This window comes from Akebia trifoliata, chromosome 3 (assembly GCF_017979445.1).
Source record: "Akebia trifoliata isolate Shusen 1 chromosome 3, ASM1797944v1, whole genome shotgun sequence".
NCBI lineage: Eukaryota > Viridiplantae > Streptophyta > Magnoliopsida > Ranunculales > Lardizabalaceae > Akebia > Akebia trifoliata.
Window position 1 is genome coordinate 14,571,995 of NC_141377.1, and position 13,095 is coordinate 14,585,089.

General features: G+C 40.9%; 1 protein-coding gene across 1 annotated transcript in view; it reads left to right on the plus strand.

Annotated features, from left to right (window-relative positions):
• LOC147406042 (protein CASP) overlaps positions 1 to 12,380 on the plus strand; it is a 54,426-nt gene extending 42,046 nt beyond the window's left edge. The window contains exons 18-19 of the mRNA XM_086433961.1: positions 11,865 to 11,960; positions 12,080 to 12,380. Of these exons, the coding sequence (XP_086290087.1) occupies positions 11,865 to 11,960; positions 12,080 to 12,101 (118 nt within the window). The 3' untranslated portion in view covers positions 12,102 to 12,380. The remainder of the gene's footprint in view (positions 1 to 11,864; positions 11,961 to 12,079) is intronic.
• The last annotated feature ends 715 nt before the right edge of the window (positions 12,381 to 13,095 follow it).

Sequence of the window (13,095 nt, forward strand, 5' to 3'; positions counted from 1 at the left end):
GTGGAACACACCAAGCCTTTGTATTTGACAACAATGTTCAATGGGCAAGAGTTGCACTGTGCATTTATAGATATAAGGGCGTCACTCAACTTAATACCAATGTCGACTCTCGACTTTGTGGGCATATTAAGAAGCAAAATAATACGGGCAACCACAAAGGTACAAGGTTTCAACGGTCATGCCACAACATGATATGTGGACATTGACTTCCGGGTTGGAGCAACGAGAGCGCCTACACGCTTTCACGTTTTAGAAGCTAAAGCGTCATATCATGTTTTATTGGGCAGATCATGGTTACACCAACATTGAGCAGTAAGTTCCACATACCATCAATGTGTTAAGGAACAAGTTGGGGGGGGGGGGGGGGTTCACAATCAAGGCATTTGAAACGCCCTTTGCCCCAGAAGAAATGCGCCTAATCGAGACCATATTTTATGACGTGGACTTTTTGTAAGAAGAGGCAGGAATGTAAGCTACCCCGTTGCTTGAATGGAGAACTTTTGCAAGCGCAAGTCATAAGTGCCAACTATCGACTTTTGTTTAAGGTAGGTTGGGCGCAACAGTTACAAAAATTGTGTTATTGGACGACAGAACAACATAACGTCTTTGACGGTGTTCAGGAGGGAATCTGAATATTCCCTACGGCAAAATGGGCAATGTGAATCATGTCGAGGACGAAGTAGTCTTCGATGGAAATAGTCATGAATGAACTAGAAACCATTAATTAGGGAGATTGTGACCAAGAACGCCCAATTCTCATTGGCAAAAATTTAAATAATGAAGAAAAGAAGATGATCATCGACTTGTTGAGGGAGTTTAGGGATATTTTCACTTGGACTTATAGCAAAATGCCTGGACTACATGGCAACTTGGTTGTCCATCGTCTGAATATTGCACTCATTGCTAGGCTTGTCAAACAACCATCGCGAAAATTTAGGCACAATTTCGAATCCAAATCGAAGAAGTTCTATGGTTACTAACGACAGGATTTATCAAACATATTCAACACCCTCAGTGGCTGGCTAATGTTGTGCCATTGAAGAAGAAGAATGGGCAAATACGATGCAGCGTGAATTTTTGAAATCTTAATCAGGTTTGCCCAAAAGATGAATATTCGTTACCAAATATTGATATGCTCATAGATGCAGCAGTTGGGCACGAGCTTTTCTCTTTCATGGATGGGTACATTGGCTATAACCAAATCAGAATGACACCAGAGGTTGCTGAGAAGATCGCATTCCAAACGCCGTCAGGAAATTATTATGTGGTGATGTCTTTCGGACTAAAAAATGCAAGCACTACTTATCAAAGAGCGATGGACACCATATTCAAGGACATGCTACACCATCTGGTCGAGAACTACGAGGACGATTTAGTGGTGAAAAGTAAAAGACGAGCAAATCCTTGGGCAGCATTACGCTGCATTTTTGAAAGATGTTGCCAATATAAATTGCGTATGAACCCATTAAAATGCTCATTCGGCGTCTTGACAGGAAATTTCTTGAGGTCCGTAATTCAGCAGAGAGGGATCAATGTCGAAGCCTCTCGAGTGGAAGCCATCAAATCTATGCTAGCCCCTAAGACAATTAGAGAAATTAAGCGCTTTTTGGGAAAGATATCTTATATCAAGCGTTTTATACCCTGAATGGTGCAGTCCACGACACCATTAGTTGCATTACTATGAAAGAATACGAAGTTTGAATGGTCGTTGGCCCATCAACCTGCCTTTGAAGAGACTAAAGTGCACTCCCCAATCCAGACGCCTCCAATTGGACAACCTTACACATGTTACTTGGCTTTCACAGAAGAAGTAATTGGTGCTTACTGAGTCAAGAAGATGCAAACAATCTCGAGCACCTAGTATACTACGTGGTCGAATTCTTCGAGTTGTAGAACTCAGATATCAGAAAGTGGAAAAAACTTGTCTTGCCTTGGTTCAAGCTTCACTAAAACTGAGACATTATCTACTAACCAATAAGGTTCAAGTTGTAGTAGGGGCAGATCCAATCCGTTATTTACACGAAACCAACTCTCACTGGGAAAATTGCAAAATGGGCCTTGATGCTAGTAGAATTTGACATTATTTGTGTGTCCCCAAGAGCGGTGAAAGGCCAAGCATTGACTAGTCTCCTAGCAGCATTCCTAGAGGCAGATCAAATGTAATTAGAGCTCGCCCCTTTTGATTACCTGCCGGAAGCAATAGCGGATGCCAAGACTGACGCAAAAAGAATCAAACAATGGACCCTACATTTTGATGGGTCATCTACAACAGAAGGCGATGGAGTATCTGTCAATTTAACATTTAGTCCCCCGAAATGTTGGTGATTCAAAATTGGATAAGGTCCCTCAAAAGATCCTACTCTTTCCCTCTTTATATGGATCTTTAGCCTATTACATTCCGCCAACTGGCATAAGTAAACCCTAATCCATGTTGACACCATCAGCTGATAGGTCAAAGTGGCACCTTAGTATTAGTCCAACTCTTGATTTGTTAGTCGCAATGACAACCATTACACATGTCTTCCGTTGATATATTGACCTTTAACCGTTTCTTATCATTCCCATATGTGTGTTATTCTAAAATTGTGAAGAGGTTTTGTTCCTTCGGTTGTGGCAACATCATGATAACCTATTAATGTTATCTATTAACATTAGCAATGTCGACAACCTCGAATTCTCTTGTTTTATTCTTCTCTTTCCTCATAATCTTTTCATTTCTTTGCACTTGAATGTTGATTTCAGTCATGGAGGGAAGATGGAAAATGCTTCAACTATTGAAGGCGAGTTACCAGAAAAAACAGAAAATAAGTGCCAAGAAGGCGAGAGATTTACCTTCTGCGGATGACAATTTCGTCTTAGAGACTACCAATGTTGACTTTGCTTTGTCCCCCCAAGATCATGAATGGACCTTTTTGTTGCATGAAGGCGACGGTGAAAATTACGTTGATCTTGATGGCACATTCTATTTTCCTATCACAAGAGGGGTCGTGCTTCCCACATCAAATTTGATAGCCACATTTCACCCTCTGATTCATGGGTCGAGTGAGTTAAAGAAACAATGTCCAACGTCTCTGCCGTAACAGATTGAAGGCGGCAGGCATTTATGATACGATCTGTAAAACGAAAATTAACGATATGCCAACTTACGCCCTTCATAATATACCAAGACATCTTTTATCACCGACGACCAGATGGGGCCTTGGTAAGGTTTTTGGGACCCGCCGAGTTGTGGGGAATTGCATAAACAACTTTGTGGTCAAACCGTAGATGTCCCTCTGTATAGGCGTATCCAATGAAGAGACTATTTATGGCTAGATAGGGTTTATCAAGCATGTCGTCCAAAAACTTTGCACAAAGTGTTAGGCATTGCCGTAGAGATTCTGATGGTAGAAAACAAGGATTGGTGAAGTGAGTTAATCAAGCACCTTAGAAATGGCTACTTGCTAATAGATCATAGCAAGGTGGCCCGGTTAAAAAGAAATGCGTGACGATTTACACTAATTCAAGAGGTGTTTTACATGCAAAGTTTTAATGGTAAGCTACTATAGTGCCAGTCAAATGTAGAGGCGTAACGCGTAGGGGTGCACATTGGATTGGATAAATCCGAGAACCGAACCAATCCGAAGCTTTTGGATTGGATTGGTTCGGATTAAACACACCCACGGTTCGGGTACGGATCGAGAAAAAAAAATCCGGTTAGTTTGGTTCGGTTCCGGATTAAGAATATAATAAACCGAACCAATCCGAAATCCGAACCAATATATATATATATATAATTATATATATAACGATTTAAAAAAAAAATTCTTTTCTTTATTTCTCTCTTCTCCTTCGAATCGAAGTTGGGGGAAAGTCTGAAATCGCAAAACCTAGCCGCCGTCGTCTCCCTCGCTCAACTCGTCGGAAAACAGAGAGGTCTCTCTCTCTCTCTCTCTCACTCACTCTCTCTCTTGAAACCTCGCCGTTGTCTGTCCATTCTCGGTCGTCTCTTTCGCTCACCTCGTCGGAAAACACAGAAACCTCGCCGCCGTCTGTTCAAGTCTCGGTCGTCTCCCTCGCTTACCTCACCTCGTCGGAAAACACAGAGGTAACTCTCTCTCTCTCTCTTGTTGCCGTCATTCTCGTTCGTTTCGAAAACGAAGAGTTTCGGTCGGATCATTGTATAAGAATGATTTTGGTAATTTCGAATTCCATGGGCAAATCACATAAATTTTGGTAATTTCGAATATAGATTTTGATAATTTCGAATTTATAATTAGAAGAAGAACCATAAATATTAAATAACACTCCCGCCAAATAGAGAACATCTATTCGTCTCCCCCAGACTGATTTTTCCATCTTTTAGCTTCGTCTGCAACTCCAATGGTGAGTAAATCTCTACAAATTCTTCTTCTTCTTTTGAAAATATTAAGTATGAGAACCGAGAACCGATCCGAACCAATCCGAACCAAGATTGGATTGGATTGGTTCGGTTCTATAGGGTAATTGGATTGGTTCGGTTCCAAAGTTGTAGAACCGATCATGTTTGGTTCGGTTCCAATTTTGCCAAAATCCGAACCAATCCGAACCATGTGCACCCCTAGTAACACGTGATGGAGGAAATGCACGCTGATGAACATCAAGAGGGACATTGACTGTTTAGAAAAGTTTTGGAAGCAAGATATTATTGGTCGTCAATGGAAGTCGACACCTAAGCTTTGCTCAAAAGTATTCATAGTGTCAAGTGTACGGGAACTTGATACATTTACCAGGGACTTTGTTGCATTGTATTGAAACACCATGGCCCTTTTATTGTTGGGGTTAGACTTGATTGGTCCTTGATTATCATCACTATAGAGTTCTTCAATAAATGGAGAGGCAATACCCCTGAAAGCAGCGATGGGTCCAATTGTGGCGAATTTTATCAAAGAGCACATTATATGCAGATTTGACTGTCGAAGAAGATTATATTTTACAATGTTACGCCATTTGTGAATCGTTATGTGAAAGTCCTGCTGGAAAACTATGGGTAGCACACATCAAATCCACACCTTACTATCCTAAAGGCAATGGTCAAGCTGAAGCTATGTACAAGACAGTATTGAAGATTCTTAGTCGAAAAGTACATGACCACCCATCAAAATTGCATGAACAGCTCCGTGGCCCTTTAGGTGTGCAAAACCTCGCTTCAAATCGCAACAAAGGCTCCCCCCTTTTCCTTAGTATATGGAGTTGAAGCAATCTTACCCATTGAGATTGAGATACTATCAACAAGAATTGCCTTATCAGGTAATCCTATTACCTGAGTATGCAGAAAGCCCCCCCCCCCCCCGAAGGGGCGAGGGCCGTCTTCCAGCTCTAGTTCACCTCCGGGGGGGGGGGGGGGGGCATGGGAGGGACTTTGAAGAATCCTTCATTTAGGCCGTAGGAGCCTGAAGATAAACCCAAATATCCCTCCCATACCTGATTCCTTCCCGTATGGAGCCACCGTCGCAGTATAGCATGGAAGAGGACTTCCCTTTTTTGGGACCCTAATAGGCATTGAGGCGACAGTAGGCCTTCATCGCACCATCGATTGCTTACTGTCAATGATCGCCTTCTTGTACCGAGTGCCTTTGCGTTTTGAAAAGTGTTTAGTTCGAGAACGCATCTCATAATTTTCCTGAAACCCTTGTCTCCACTCAGAATGGATACTGGACAAGAGACAGACCCGACATAAGCCTTCCAAACCTATCCGAAACAGAGGTTTGGTGGTGTTTCAAGTACTCAAATGAAAGGAACTGCAGTGTTCGATCATTAGTATCATAAAAATCGGTTAATTGACATTGAGATCAAAAGTGAAAGTAAGCAACATGAACTTGAGTTTATGCCCTTAAGAGAGCTTCAATGTGAGCGTGTCGTGATGTGGGGAGGGGCACCCACAGCATGACTAAGCAAAACCGTAGTATATACATAGGAAAATGAAAGCAAACATGAACTTGCTTTTTAGATCTGCTCACGGCCATAGAGTCCCGCCTCCCCGGACTACCGAAAGGAAGGGGAGGAAACAAAGGGCTCATACGGTCGTGAGTCTGACCGACCAACTGTTGATCGGCATAAGAAGCTACAAATATTTGAATGTATTCCGTAAGGTGTTCTTCAACAAGCAAACAATAGTGGATACCTTGCTTTAGGTAGGGCTTTGCCTGTCAAAGGGATCAACTGTGGGTTGCGCTTGAGAAGTGAGCTCGAGAAGTGACGTCCAAAATATTTTTTTCAAGAAGAAATAGATGGTCTTCGGACGTTCTACCCTAAGGATGATGCGGAGGATATTCTGGATGTGACGTTCCGAAACACCTAAATGATTTGAGGATTTACCAAAAGAAGAGCTCAACTCGTAGCTACAAGCTAGACTACGAACTCGAGACACAGCTCATAGCTAAATACACTCCTAACTTAGAGCTCAGTAGCTCGTATGGACCGTTACCCCCCTAACCCCCTCGGGGGGGACATTCGGACTCTCCTACAGGCATCCTTTGGCACTAGTTCTATTTAGAAGTACTTGGGATATATGTCAAAGGGAAAAAGGAAGGAAAGCCTTTTTTTTTCTGGTCGCCCTTTGTTTGCTAAGCTAATGTTAAAGTATAACCTGTTGAAGCTCAAAGCTTACAATTCCCCACTCACTAACGCTCACAAGGAACGAATCAAACCTGCAACTTAAACGAAGGCTTCCCCAATGACACCAGCTCTCTTTCCCGTTGTTGGGAGCATTCTGGTAACGGGTTGTATACTGACAATAAAAATTCCAGATAAGATAGAAGTAGAGCGCCTTAAAATAAAATCAAAGACTTTCGGGATTGAAATTTGAATTAATTTAATTGAGCTCGATCGAGCCTTTGAATTAGAACTCTAAGGTAAGGCCAAAGCCTTCTCAAGGTCCTTCCTACACTATAAAGAAAAGCTGTCGCTAGAATTAATGGACTAGTGCACTCTATTCAGCTCGTACCTTCCCACTCTGACATATGTTGAATTAGAGATCTCTTACCGACAACAAACCAAGTGAAGCAGATTATCGTCCTCCAACTAAAGCTTCAAGATCGGGCAGCTCTCACTTTAAGCCTTGCCCGCTGCTTTTATAGCCAGTGAAGTGGATACAAAGGAATATGCGAGAAGGTGACTTGCAGAACTAGAGGCATTAGATGAGAAGAGGGTGATGGCTGAAAGGGTGGAAAAGGCGTACAGAGAAAGAATCTTGCGCTCTTACGATAATTCTGTACAGCTGAGAGTTTTTGAAATTGGCAACCTCGTGCTTAGAGCTGAAGCAATCTTACCCATTGAGATTGTGATACAATCAGCAAGAATTGCCTTAGCCAGTGAAGTATACACAGGAATATGCGAGAAGGCGGCTTGCAGAACTAGAGGCATTAGATGAGAAGAGGGCGATGGTTGAAAGAGTGGCAAAGGTGTATAGAGAAAGAATCTCGTGCACTTAGGATAAGTTTGTATGATCGAGAGTTTTTGAAATTGGTGACCTCGTGCTTAGAGTGTGTTAGTACGTTTGTAAAGGGATCTCACCATCAAAACTCGCTCCAAATTGGGTAGGACCTTTCAAGTGAGCAGAGTTTCTGTAAGGAATATTGGATAGCAAACATTTTGTAACGCTCTTAGAGCAAGTTGGGGCCTTGTAGTTCATTTAACCAAAGTTACATTACGATAACATTACAAAATCAAAAAAGAAATCATCAAACAGCCCATTTGATAAGGCCTAACAAAATTCACAGGAAAATATCAAAATAAACTATCCAAAAGCAATGCATTATTTGAAGTAGCCAAACGTTCTTTAATCCTCGCAAGATGATTTGACAAGAGGTGTACTTCATCATTAAGATGATCTAACTTCTCTTCCTATTCAATGACCTGCATCCTTACATCCAAAAGCTCGCCTTCACCTTGATCAATAGTGGCTTGTTTGACGGCTATCCCTGCTTCCAATGGAGCAATCTTGGCGTCCTTGGCACTTCATGATTCAAACTCAGCCACGATCTGGTGAAAACGAGCATGAAACCAGATCGTTTTTAAATGGCTTCCCCAGGCAAATCAGTTTTGAAGTGTTCACATTCGACATTTTAGTGGAGAAAATCACTCTAGTAATGATCAACGTGCATAGTGCATACCAAGACAAATCAATGGACGAAAGCAAAGTTATATGATTGAACCTATCAAAAATCTTCTTGTAATGATCAACATTCTTGGCCAAACCTTTGAAGCCTTTGATCGTGACAAATTTGTCAGAAGCAGCGTTGTCTAAATCCATTATGGTGCTTTGCTTAACTACCCCTAAGGAGTCAGACTTCGCAAGTTGTTTTGAACAACTAGCGACCATAGGGTCAAAGCCACCTTGGATTACGACACATTGAGCGTATTTCTCAATAATAGGAGCACCCCGCTCCTCAACCCTAATGGCTACATTTTGATTATCAACTTTATTAGTGCCTTCATCAGATGAAAGTCTAGAGCTAGTAAATCCTAACGTAGGTTCCTCCAAATTCCCAAACAAGCGCCTCCGAGCATCACTTCAGCTCCAATTTTAACTTGAGGATCCACCTCATCTTGCTTTATTACTCCCTGAGAAGAAATTCCCTCCACCATACCCTCGCATTTTTCTAAAGCCTTTTCTTTAGAAAACACATCAATTACTCTTGGCGAAGTCGTGGTTTCTAATTCAAAATTGACCTTGTTAGTCTCGGAAGTCTATCCACGGAGTATAGGTCGCCTTTGAGTAAGGAGAGGAGTATCATCTTCGAACTAATCTTCAGGTGTGCAACTAGCTTGCATTTTGCTTGGAAGAATTTCTTCACCTTTCAAGGTAGCTTCGCCAATTACTAGAGGCGTAAGCATTGAACGGTGAAGTGTTGGCACTGGCACCTTCTTTGAAACCCCTTTCCTGTTTTGGGGGACTACGCCTTGAGAATCATCACCATTGTTGTTTTCGTTGGCTTCATGTCCCAAAGCAAGTTGAGAGGGAAGCTTCTTAAGGCTTGGGTTCACCAGAACCTTCTCATTCACCTCGTCTTAAGAAGTCGGTGGAGCATCGATATATGCAAAAACTTGGTCCAAGGTTTCATGCTAGAAGGCTTGATAGTTTGGGTGCTCAAAGTTTTGGCGATTGTTTGACATCCCAACGAATGTAGAATCACTAGGGCGTAATTGTAATTCATTGGCCCCAATCAGGAAGTGATCAAGGATTATGGAAGAAGATGGTCTGTCACTATGTTAGGAAGGGATGGCTTGACCAAAAGAACATTGACGGGCACAATGGTCGGTGTTACAAGCCTGAACCCCCTAACAACTGCCAAGGTAGCTCACCACAAAGCCAAGAGTGGAGCTCAATAAAGCCAGTAATTGACCTGGAGCCCACTGTGTTGTATCGTCAAGAAAAAGTTCGACATCATCTTTCGACGTGAAAGTTAAGATCTAGGAGATGTCAGCCAGAATGTGGGTGTAAGAATGAAGCCGTACATGTTGAGACGAGTCCATAACCTAAGTTAGTTTGGTTGTACGACTTCCACTACACCAACGCCATGCCCTCGACGCATCAGAAGGGGTATCAACCTTTGCTTCCAGCCCATTCTTTAATAGATTGCCCCCCTTTATGACTAGGGGGAATAGTACAGGCATGGCGTTGTAGAACCGAAGTGTTCCCATATCCACATTTGCAAGAAATTGGTGTTGAGTAGAGAACAAACCAAAAGGTTGCCTCGCGACATCTTCAAATCACTTTCCAAAGTGTCAATGTATCTGTACAAGTTATCACAAAAGATTACGCCCAAGGGGAAGCATAGTCTGGTGGCGAGTTTTATTGCCAGAGGGAAAAAGAATGGATGCACCTTCTCATGATGTCGCACTCTATTACATGGCGAGATAGCCAGTATGCTATTAACGCTTCCAAATTATAAGGATGGCCATGCCCTTCACCTTTGATGAATTTTTAACTCTTTGACCCCAAAAATGTCTTACCCAACTTGTGAAGTTCTTCCTCTTCGAACGTGAGGATTTGGTGTGAGGATCAAGAGAGGGATCTGGGTTCACTTTCGAGGCGGCCAACTCCACTGTAACGAATTCCTCAATAGGAAGCTCTTTTGGACTAGAGTAATATCCGTTTTTTCCGATCTTGCCAACAATGGGGAAACCCATCAAAATGAAAATATCTTCAAGACTAACTGTAAACCGAGGTAGCGTTTTATCTTTCCATCAGGAACTCGACCGAGTTGATAGATTCGCTTGAACCATGTTACTCAATATTTTGATCAAGTCTAGAGACTCAGCCAAGCCATGTCAGTCAATTGGACCTAGGAACTAAATTGAGTCTAGGGACTCCGACTTAAATTAATGACTTATTAATCAAGAGCTCAAAGTGAGGTACATGATTCAATCGAGTTGGGTGTTTTTGGGGCAGGTTTGATTATTAAACTCCCTGATTACCTGGGGAGCCGATTAAACTCCCTGATCACCAAGGGAGACGAATAAACTCCCTGATTACCATGGGAGATGGGGAAACTCCTTGATTATTAGTGGAAACGATGAAACTCTCTGATTACTAGGGTAGACTCCCAAATAATTACTAGGGGAGTCAGGTCATTTTTTATTTTATTTTTATTATCAGGGAAACTTGTTAAAGTAATATTCTCTGCTTTTGATCACAAGTCGGTGTGCTCCACCGAGACGCAGCTAATTTGCGTTGGGGGGGATCAAAAATAAATTTCTAGTTTTGGGTTGGTTGGCCATGTGGAACTCCAAATCTTGTTGTGGGGGATATTTTATTTGGGGGAGATACTATTGGATTGGGATTTTCCTAATTTGGATATCATTGCATATGGAAAGGGGTTTTATTTGATGGCTGCTATTTAAAAGGTATTAGGATTCCTATTGGGGGGGGGGGGGGGGGGGTGATTATGAATTCTATAAAAACTGGGGAGGAGGAAGCCATGTAAATGGGGAGAAAATCGGTGGATGGAGAGGGGAGAAATTGCAGATGGGGTGGGTTTGGGGAGGGGGGATTATGAATTCTATAAAAACGGAGCCGGGAATTTGTAATTGGAAATGTATTCTAGTGGATTGTAGTGGAAGGAGACAGAAAAATTGTAATTTGTAATCGGAGCCGGGAATTTGTAATTGGAAATGTATTCTAGTGGATTGGCTCCCCACGAGCCCGGGTTTATCCTGTGAATTTGCAATGAACCCCACCAACAAATCTTCTTGCGTTCTCATTATTTTTTTGTAATTTTTTGCTCCATCTTCTCAACCACACGGGTATTAAATCTGCCCTAACAAACTAAAATACCTCTCATCTTTCATTATTTTTATTAAGTCATATTTCAACACAATTTTGACACAAGACATCATAATGAGATGTTGTAAATCTCAAATAATATTTCCAATGCATCTGACGGTTTCTCAGTCGGATATGGGCAAAATCTTCTGCATTTTAGTAGTTAACGATATCTAGTCTCTTGCAGGATTTGACAACCTAGGCTTTATTTCCCTACATTTGCTCGTTGTGGTTTCAAACTGTCTATTGATCTTTTATCATTGAATAGAAATTCACCTGGATAAAACATTAACTAAGAAAAACTGAGATGGTTGCATCTCAGAGCACCATTAGGTTAGAAATTCACCCAGTCTTCTTTTTTGTATCTATCTATATATCTTTAATTTAACCCAACACTGGCAGAAAATTCTCTTGGAAACTTAGACTTGAAAATTCACTTTTGGAGATGGAAGAATCAGAAAGTTTTAAATCAAATGCTTCCTTGATTAAAATTCAAGGCAAACCTTGAAGAGTGTTCCATGTGTTTGTGTGATATTAGTTGATAAATCTGCCCACAACCTTTTGTCTTTTTTCACAGGTACGCTCGAACTTTCGTGTTCTTCTACTCCATCGGGTTGCATCTCCTGGTGTTCACTTGCCTATACAGAATGTCTGCTCTGAGCTATCTCAGGAGGTACTTAAATCTGTAAAACATCTGTTTTGATTCTATTTTATTCAGTTTGTTTTCTAAGCTTAAAACTTTACCAGGTGAATTTCATTGACATGAGCAATATATTAATTTAATTTATGCAGCACAACCGATGGTGATCATTAATCCATTTTGAGAGATGGGAAGTGCACTTGGATGTCCACCGTCCACCGATAGATAAATAAACTTAAATGCTATTATTTTGAGTCCAAGATTGAGGCTTGTTATCTATTGAGGGATGGATTCATGATTCATGACTTAATCTAACAATGTATATATTAAGCAATGCTTTTCTCTTTTCCTTTCTTCTGGCCAACAGAGTTTGTTAAGTTCAAACAACTCTTGATTTTCTATTATGTGTGAGCTTTAAATATGATAACTTGTTCAAGCTGAGGCTGTTTCAAATTTGTTAAATCTATAGTTTTTGTTTATTAATAATAGAAGGATAATAGAAGGGAAGGGAAGGGAATCATTCAGGATCCATAGTTTTTGTTCCGTTGAAGAGGACCAACTCCCTACCTTTACAAGATAAACAAATTCACTGCTTCATGTACAAAAATAGAACAAAAATCAAATGCTCCATGGTAAAGCTAGTCAACGAATTGCTAACCTCAAAAATAAGGAAGATGAGAAATTCGTGCTTGAAAAACAATTCCAAGCAAGCTAGGCCCATATAATCTCCTATTGTCTTTGGAGGAATAATGGATTCATAATTGCAAACGATTGAGATAGGCAAAGATAGCTTCCTTATATTTAACAAGAGAGCTGCTACCCCAACTTTTACTTATTACACCCCTAATTTAAAATAAAGATAATAAATGAACGGTTAGCAATAAGTAAAAGTTAGGGTGGCAATAGAATCTCTCTCCTTTATGTTTTATTTTTATAGCTTGATTTCTATTTTATTGGTTTTGGACCGTATATGAGCCTAATTCTAATTGTAAACGACTACTGAAATTGTTTCAACAGTGTTATAATGTTTTGCGATGTTGGGATTATAATTTGACCCAAACCTTTGTAATATTTGAGGAGTGTGTTTTAATATTTAATTTGGATGTAATAAATAGTTTAAGAAATTGGGGTGTAATAAGTAAAAGTATAGCATCTCTCTATTATAAAA